Raw genomic sequence first — 9,105 nt, forward strand, 5'->3', positions numbered from 1 at the left:
TGTAGCCTTGGTTGTCTTGGAGCTCACTCTATAGACCAGGCTGGCCTCGAACTCACAAAAATCTCCTGCCTCTGCCTCCTGAGTGCTAAGATTAAAGTCGAACATCACCCACACCTGATCTTAGCAGCGCTTTTTAAAAGCCCCTCCTGCCTCTTGGTTTTTGCTCCTTTATCTTTTTTGTGGATGATCAAAGGTTATCACTCTCTCCCCCCACTGTTCAGTACTCTGCAGTCCTGTAACCCGGATGTTCAGACGAGAAATGGAGGAGAGCCACAATAGGAGACTTGCTGCAGAGATAGGGAGGAGAGAGCCTTCGAAAGACTCCAGGAAAGAGCCGGGAGGTAGTGGCGCACACCTTTAATCCCAGCACTCAGGAGGCAGAGGCAGGCGGATCTTTGTGAGTTCGAGGCCAGCCTGGTCTACAGAGGGAGTTCCAGGACAGGCTCCAAAGCTACAGAGAAATCCTGTCTTGAAAGTTTAGTGCTAGGTGATCACACTTGGCACTTAAGTCTTTTCTGTAGCTTCTGACTTCTGTGCTGCCTTAGGAGACAGACCATGTTCATCTAAGAATTATATTTTTTTAGGTCAGAAGATACACAAGTATTAGAAAGGCTGTTTGCAGTAGGGTAGGGCTAGTACAATCCCAGTACTTGCAGTCTGACCTAGAAGATCGGAGGTATCAGCAACAATTGCAGTGGCCTAGCTTCTGTCTTCACTGGCAACTGCCACATGCATCCTTCCTGGCAGCAGATAATGTTTCCTGTGCTCTTATCGCACTGTCAGAATTTGATCATAAATGAGGTCAGAATTTGATCATAAATGGCCCTCCATGCCAGGTCTCTCTGATTCCAGAAGAACCTCCTGTCCTGTGGTCTGTCCTTACGCTGGAGCAAAGGAATTCAGTGAGCAGTAATTTGGGTTTCCGTGAAACCTTCCTGGGTCTTGAGAAGGGGAGAGAAGTGGGTCATCTGGAAAAGGTCTTGAGATACTGCTAATACAGTCTGGGCTTTGCTACACAGGAGACTATGCAGCGAAGGCTACCATCTACTCTTCCTGGCCCCAGTCTCAGGGCTGACTGAAGAGGAAACCTCCACTTCTCTAGTTTTTCAGACTGAGAGTGGAATTGTTCCTGGTGACTGTCTCTCCGCCATATGTCTTGGTCTCCTTGTGCACAGAGATAAATGGATGAGGTCGAGACTGCAAGACATCCCTGATCAGAATGCGGATACCCAATGAGATGCTCATGGATCCCACAATGACCAGCCCAGTTCCACCAAGGATGACCAGAGCAAGAGACACCCGGTAGCGCTGCCGAAACAACCACAGACTCATCCATCCTAGAGGTAGAAGGCGGAAGAGGGCCAGCGTGGTCAGGGTGGCCCAGCTGCTTACTCTGAAGGCCAAGGATGAGGCCTTATGGGAAAGGAGCAGAAGTTTCCGCAGATGCAAACAGATGGAGTTCAGCTCCAGAAGTAGAGACACCACAGCGAAGCCCACAAAGTGGCCAGACAGAACCGCAGTGCTGAGGCAGCTCACTACCTGGGGACAAGGTTCAAAGTCATTCTTTCGTATGCCCTGTGCCCATCGAGTCCCGGGATCATCACCCTAATCCTTTCACTGAGGACACAAAAGCATTTCAGAAGACTCCCCCCAAACCTGACTTTCCTGCTGACCCATGTCTTTGCCCAGAGGCTATTTCACCCTGAACCTAGACTGACTGCACAGCACACCCCAGCTTTCAATCCTCGTTTTTTCTGCCTCCTTCCCACAGCCTATACCATGACTCCCCCTCTCAGCAACATTCTGCATCAATGTTTTCATGACCAGCTGAATGTTTGTGGGGATCCAAACCTCTTCCATAGTGCCCAGATTCCAAACTGTGGCTAGCAGTCAAAACCTCCTTCCAGTTCAGTCCAAGACTGGGAAGATGGGTTTACAGGGGGCTTTATGGGAAAGTCAGAGGACAGAAGGCTGAAGCGGGGCTGGGTTCTAAACTTGGGAGTGCTTCCTTTCTGTCTGGCCTCTCCCTTCAGTGTCTCACCACCAAATGGTGACAGAGAAGGTCCCAGGCCTGGGCCAAGTTCTGATTCCACAGCATGTCAACTCCATCCGCCAGGAAATAACCTGTGGGCATGGCAGAGGATTATTAGGGTCCTAGCTCAGAGCAAGGCCTAGAGAAGAGTCTCAAGTACCACTTTCCTCAGGTCCTTAATCCCTCACAGCAAACCTCCACCAATACGGGCTCCATTCCAAAGAGGGGGAGGGACCTAGGATTCCTGTTTCAGCACCGCCTTCCGGGGGCCCAGCCTGTCTGTACACTCACCCACTGACACTGCTACTAGGACCACTGCCCACGATGGGTGGCCATGAATCGGGTCGATGACCATCTGAGGATACAGCCATAGCCTGGGGAAGACCGGGGGAGCTAGGGTTAATTTCTCCAAGACCTAGAACCATTCTTCCCTTGGTACTCTCACCTGTCCGCAACCCAACCCAGCTCCAGACTTTAAGACCTCACATCTGTTCTAAAAGGTACCCACCCAGAATTCCAACCTCAGTCTTCCACGCTCTCATCTCCACCTCCGCCCCTCAGTGCTTCGTCAGTCCCCAAGTTCCGCACCCGACCAGCGCCCCTGCTCCAGAGAGAAGGCTGTGCATCAGCGAAACGAAAATGTTCCGCCACATCCAAAGGTCTCGAGCAGTTTCCGGGGTGGGCAGCAGCTGCAGTCCCCAGTGCAGCCCCCGAAATGCTGCGAAGGAGGCACCAACCACAAGGAGTTCCCAGGATGCCATGGTCTGGCAGGTCAGCTAGGCTTCAGTTTGTGTCTTTGATTCCTGTGCCTGGTGTCCGGGACCTCGAAGGACCCCCCCAGCGGAGTCGGTATCTGGCTGTTGCCAGGGGCTTCCTTGCCTGTCTTGCCTTTCCAACCTGTTGTAACTTTCCCTAGCTTGTCCACGCCCCTATCTCTCGGCTGGGCAAGTGATTGGTGCAGCTGTGGGGCCACCACCCGTGGAGCCATAGAAGCGATGGCGTCCTGGCCCTGCTTGGGGGATTGCGGTTTGGGGGCTCCCAGGCATCAAGTTCGGCAACCGAGTTCAGAGGCCTTCCTGCACAACACTAGAAGTCTTTTCCAACGCCACGAGTCTCCAAACCCCTCAGAGTTCCAGAAAGCGATTTATCTAGCCTTACCTGACAGGTATGGGGCTCCGCCCACTAACTTTCACCTGCTCTGGTTTCCTCTTCTCTCACCTACTGGTTGGTCATCCTTACCCAGTTGTGAAGATAGAAGGGCAGCGCACCCAAGCCCCGAGGGTCCAAACCTTGCACCACCTCACCTTTACCTGAGTGCATGGCCAGTTAGGCAGAGGTGCTCTCTGCCCATCTGTAATTCCCTTACATAGTACTCCCCAAACGGGGGTGTCCTGTTTTGGGGCAGCTCATTGGGGGATCCCTTTCCGAGTTTCTGCCCCCAGACGCTGGGGATCTTTACTAGGCAGGGGAGACACAGGAAATCCCTATCATATACTATTCTCCCCTTCCCAAGCCTCAAGAAAAAGGCCGACTCAAAAGAGATCAACACCCGCGGTAGCAACCCTAGACGTTTGGCCTTAAGAGGAACATTCTCTCCAACCCTGAATTCCCTGAAGAGTGACTAGTTTGGAGCATTTTCCTTCTTTCTTACTCTGAGCCACACCTCTTTAGCTGGCTGACAGCCAAAAGTCGGAGGAACGCTTCCTGTGTGCAGAGCAAGTGGGTGGATTCAGAGAACTAAAGAATGAAGCTCAACAGGGCTGACTTGAGTGCGGCAGGAGCGCCTGCCTAGCTTGTACAGGGAAGGCCCTGGGTGTGATTCCCAGCACTCACCCCACCCCCACACATGTTCAAGCAGTAGGTACCCCAAGCAAACGTTTTCACCAGGGCACTAGATACAGTCCATTCCCCTACACCCAATTCTCCAAAATTTAAAAAAATTACATCGAGGACTTGGAGAGAGGGCTCTAGTGGCCGGGAACATTTGCGGCTCTTGTAGAGGACCCATGTTCAGTTCCCAGCATCCATATCAGAGGGCTCATAACAGCATGTAACTCCAGCTCTGGAGATGTCATGCCCTCTTCTGGCTCCACAGACACCCACACTCAGGTGCCCATACAGGCACATGATAGAAATCTTCTTTTAAAAATTACATAGAGGGGGTGAAGAGATTTGTGGCTCAGCAGACAGCACTGGCTGCTCTTGCAGAGGACCTATGTTTGATTCCCACCACCCACGTGGTAGCTCACAGCAGCCTAACTCCAGGTCCAGGAGATTCTAAGCCCTCTACCAGCCTCTGGAGGCACCAGGCATGAGAATGCTGCACATACATGCATGCCAGCAAAACACTCATACACATAAAAGAGTAAAAACTTAAAATTTACATTTATCTTTTGCAATTTATTTAACATATAAAAGCAATATACAATTAATATAGAAAACATAGAATGAGGAAAAACAAGGGGAAAATTGTTCTATCCCACCATCCGAAAATAACCACTCTTAATGTTTTGGGTCTACTTTCAGTCTTTTCTTAATCTATGTATTACAAGTATGCACTCATATTTTAAAAACAGATTGTTTAAAAACAAAATTAAGGTCACAAACTCATACTTTAATAATTTTTTAATATTCAAAGAGCATTTTTCTTTCCAGTCAATTTTTCTTCTACATGACTTTGGATGGCCGTGCACTACTCTACCATCGGGATGAATATAACTCACTTAAGCAATCCCCTCCTGCAAATTTTCATTACAACAGAAAAGGAATGGATTTCCAAATAAGCAGTAGCTTTCTATTTTTTCTCTACTGCAACCCTTAGATGAACATTTTATAACCAAGTCCTGATTTTAAGATACAGTTCTTAAACACAAAATTACAAGGCCAAAAGATATCTCCTCCAGTGTTTGATACTGCTACTCACAATGCACAGGAGTTTCTTCTGGCTTTCATTTGTCTACCATGATCAGGGAAAAACGCGTTCAGCCAGGTCTGCCTTCTTTTAATTACTAACAAAGACTGTTGTTGTTGTTGTTGTTGTTTTTTTTTTTTTTTGAGACAGAGTCTCAGGTAATCCAGGCTGGCTCAGAATTCTTTGTGTAGCAGAGTCTGGCCATCACCACCAGTGACTGGGATTACAGGCCTGTGCCACCACGCCCAGTTTTAGGCAAGGCAGAAGACAGAACCAAGGCTTTGGGCATGCTAAGCAAGCATTCTACCAACTGAGCTACAGCCTCAGCCCAAAATACGTTTTTTCATAGTGCTACGCATTTGAATCCCTCTTTGAATTTGCTATGATTTCCTTTCAGAGGTGGCTCATGCTCCTTGAGGGTGCTTCTATAGAAACTGCAGGGTAGAGAAGAGCTGGGACCATACTTCATTATGGCTCTTCAGCTCCAAGGGAGGTAGGTCTGGAGAGGAGATGGCGGTAAGTTTGTCTTTCACTGAGGTTGGCTGTTCTCTTCCCTGGTGTTCTCCAGGCTTCTATGTGCCCCTCTGACCAATGTCCGGTTCACTGGTCTTCTGCCTGCCTCTGTTTCCAGGCTGCCCTTCCTCACCTCTGAGGCTCCGTGTTGGAAGAAGATAGCAGAGCCATGAAGCCAGTGCTGGAGGGACACACTGTCGCCAGTGAAGTGAGGAGGGGAAGAAAGCCATGTCGAGGGACAGAGCAGGCTTTGTTGCAGGGTATGAGCAGACTCGGCCTCCCCACCCCCTCTGCTGCGGTCCCTCACCCGTCCTACCCCTCATCTCAGGCTGCAGCAGGGTTGGGTTATGTGATCTAGTCTCCCCTATAACTTTCAATTTCTCATAACTGGAGACTGGGCTAGAACTCCTCCTCCTGCCAAACAGAACAAACGGCTTCCTGTAGCCCCTGAACCCATCTTCTGCTAGGGAGACTAGGCCAAAGGTGAACCACAATCAGAGCCCAAGCCCAAGCATGAGAATGCATCAGGGCTAGCGACAGCAGAAGGGACTCCTGTCATCGAACCTGCTTCCCCTGATGGCTTGCAGGAGACAGTTCCTTCCCTGCACAGCACTGAGCTGAGTCTCTCTATCCTGGAAAGCAAAGGCAGGAAATAAATGGCAGCAGTTGCTAGGACCCAGTCAGGAGCTGTGGTCTGTCTTTGAGTGGAGGGGAAACCTTGGGTCACCCTTGTGTGATGAGCAGCCAGCATAGGTCCAGCCTCCCACTAGCTCCTTGCATTGGTCTTAACTCTAACCTTTCCCTCCACCCCAGTCCCGAGAGCTGGGTTAGTCAGGGCATGGAGGAGGACAACAGTTAAGATGAGGAGCTGTTTGGTTTCCACCCACAGGAAGAGAGGAGCCTGGCTCTGAGTCAGCACAGGTGGACTTCTGATGCCCTTCCGCCTACTCATCTATGGGATTCCCCATTGCACAGGAGGAGAAAGAAACAGGTGTAAGACTCCCATAGAGGTAAGTACCCCTAAAACCAAAATCTGGACCAATCTAAAAAATACAGAGAAAGGTAAACGCACAGATGACTATTTAGATCAGAATTTTGGTGTCACCTTTCCCGTGAGTACATTTCCTTTTGGAGCTTGTGTGAAGGGAAAGTTGGGGGGTGGGGAGAGATACGAAAGGCAGGCCTACGAGGAAGTCTTGTTAGACAGGTAGACAGACTTTCCTTCTGTTTCTCCCCATTGACACAAAGATCAAATAACATGGGGAGGTGGAGCCACCTAGTCCCCGATTTAGTCAGGGACTTTAACCTGAACCTTTTGCTGGGCCAGTGTGGGTAAGAGCTCCCCAAAGCACCAGAGTTTCCCTTCCCTAAAACCATAACCCCAGCAGTGAGCCCTTCCCAACCCCAGTTCTGTCACCTTCCAGATGATAGGCAAAGAAGTCGCTCCGCTCCTCCTCTTCCTCCTCGAAGCCAGGGGCAGAGGGCAACAGTTCTTCAACTGGCAGCTTTAGCTGGGTCAGGACATAAAGCTTGCCACTGAAGAACTACTGCGGCTCAGCCAGGTGAGGGTGTGGGAGGCACAGGTTCCTAAGTGGAAGGGAGGAAAAACAGGAGAGCTTGGAATAGGGCTGGGTAGCAGCGACAATGACCCACTAGCTCTATTGACTTTCAATATCTTCTAATGGGGGGCTCTTGAGTGAGAAGCAAGAGGCTTCTAAATGCACTTGTCTTGCCCAGCTTTACAGGCACTAGCAACCCCTGGCAACCGACTGAGGACTCCAGCATCTTCAGCATTCAAAGGGCAAGGTCTAGAACCCAGGAACCAAATGAAAAATTGTACTTCGGGTCCAGAGCTTTGAGTTCTGTAATCAGCTCGACTGATTTGCTCCTATAGTGAATTCAGCTGGAAGGAGGGTTTGTGGAGGGTGAGAATGGTGGGGGGGAGAGCTAGAGTTTGGAAGGTCAGCAGGGGCTCATACTGAGGAGTATGAGGGAGAGGACAGCTGACCATCGGCAGAAGGGGAGGGAGGCATGGGCAGGGTGGCTGGGCAGCTTCCTCAGGACTCTGAGATGCCAGGCATTCCGCTTGCACATTCCGGGTACATCTGGTATGAATTCCAGGCTGTCTGCCGGCCCCTCCGCGTCTGAACTTTGTTCCAAGTTCCAAGCCCCGCCCCCACAGTTCCAACGCATGAATCAGCAGGAAAAGCCGGGGCCCTGCAGCATGGTCCAGGGAGGGGGCTGGGGGCGTGGCAGGCTAAAGGGCTGAGCTGGAGAGGGTGGTTCTGCACAGGCAGTCCAAGGGCATGGCCATTGCCAGATGAGGGGCCAAGGAGATTTTGCCTTGGGATTTCTAAATTCAGGGGGTGGAAAGATTTCAGTGAGGTGGGAGATTTTCAAATTCCAAAAGCCTCTTGGGAAGCACAAACTTTGTGGTATCTTCCTTCTCCTAGGTGATCAGTTTCTGTCCACTCTTCTCTGCCCGAGATGGCTCTGTTCAGCTACAGGATTCATTGGCTGCTGAGAGTTTGTGCCAAGCAGGTGCCCTTGGCTGCCGGGCGGGGTGGGCCCAGGGCACTGACCCTCTGACCAGCTGCTCCATCAACCCTCTGGCACCATGACAGCTTCTAGTCTACTCTGACAGCCAGGATGACAGGCCAAATGAGTTGGAGGCTGAAACTAGGGCCAGAGGGAGGTGGGGACGTTAGCCTCGCCGGAGGCTGTGGGGAGGGGCCAAGAGTTGGCCAGAAGGTGGGGAGAGAGGGAGCCCAGCGATGACTAACCCAGGCGCCCCACCCAGCCAGCCGGCTTCCCAGGCGGTCATGGCCAAGCCGGGGCTAGGGGCCTCACCACCGGACATACTGGGGGGAGGTGCAAAGGTGACCTTCTCTCTGTCCAAGACGGCCAGTTAGACTGGGGGGGGGGGTGCGGGTAGAGTTTCCAGGCCCTCCTCCTGTCCGCCCCCCCAACCTCCGCCCAACCACGGTGAAACCCTAACCTTTGGGTTGCATAAGGCCTCCGCACCGCCGCCCCCTACTCCTTTCCCCTCCCCCCTTACATAACATCCCCGGGAGGGAACGAGAGGAGGGGCTGGCCCGCCCAGGGACCCCTTCCCTGCCAGGGACTTGAACTAGCCCTGCCCCAGTCAGCGCCGGTAGAGGCAGTGCACCTCTACACCAGTCGCTCTCCCAGATTCTCCCCTGGCTAAATGGTCAGCTCCCGGATCCTCAAATCTGAGGCCGTCGGGGTTAGACGCCCCCAGTCCTCCGGCCTCTTATCTTCCCCAATTACCTCTCCAGACCTTCTTCCATGATTCCTGTCCGGGACCCTCTCTTTAAACGTCCAGACACACTACTCGGGCCAGTCCAGACCCCTCTCCCGGGAGGGTCCCCGTCCCCGCCGCCCCCTCTCCCCTCCCCCAGAAGGGCAGGGTGTGGTCGTCAGGACCCTACTTTCCCCCATTACCCTGTTACCGCGATTTCCCCCGGAATGACCGGGCCCCTAGATCACACCCACCTGATGCTGGGTGTGGGGGGTTGCTGAGGACAGGGGAGCAAAATCACTGCGCCCTCTCCGCACGGCCGACCGCTCTGTCTCTTCCCAGCGCCCAGCACACACCGGCTCCAGTCTCCGATCAGCTGGCGGCGTG

General features: G+C 52.3%; 1 protein-coding gene across 6 annotated transcripts; it reads right to left on the reverse strand.

The window, feature by feature from the left end:
* Nucleotides 1-9,105, reverse strand: Tlcd2 (TLC domain containing 2). 6 transcript variants are annotated; one of them, XM_041665474.1, is made up of 4 exons: nucleotides 2,621-2,793; nucleotides 2,324-2,406; nucleotides 2,042-2,124; nucleotides 1-1,539 (listed from the first exon to the last, which is right to left on the reverse strand). In XM_041665474.1, the coding sequence occupies exons 1-4, from the start codon at nucleotides 2,791-2,793 to the stop codon at nucleotides 1,099-1,101; spliced, it is 780 nt and encodes a 259-aa protein (XP_041521408.1). In that variant the 3' UTR covers nucleotides 1-1,098. The 6 variants fall into 6 exon arrangements, 1 of the variants encoding a protein (XP_041521408.1); XR_005975668.1 differs by lacking the exons at nucleotides 1-1,539; nucleotides 2,042-2,124; nucleotides 2,621-2,793 and adding exons at nucleotides 6,874-7,043; nucleotides 8,973-9,105 and having other exon boundaries at nucleotides 2,382-2,406; XR_005975666.1 differs by lacking the exons at nucleotides 1-1,539; nucleotides 2,042-2,124; nucleotides 2,324-2,406; nucleotides 2,621-2,793 and adding exons at nucleotides 4,394-5,442; nucleotides 6,874-7,043; nucleotides 8,973-9,105.

Source organism: Microtus oregoni, unplaced genomic scaffold, assembly GCF_018167655.1.
Source record: "Microtus oregoni isolate MIOR12 unplaced genomic scaffold, Mior012 000015F_ref0000493, whole genome shotgun sequence".
NCBI classification, from domain to species: domain Eukaryota; kingdom Metazoa; phylum Chordata; class Mammalia; order Rodentia; family Cricetidae; genus Microtus; species Microtus oregoni.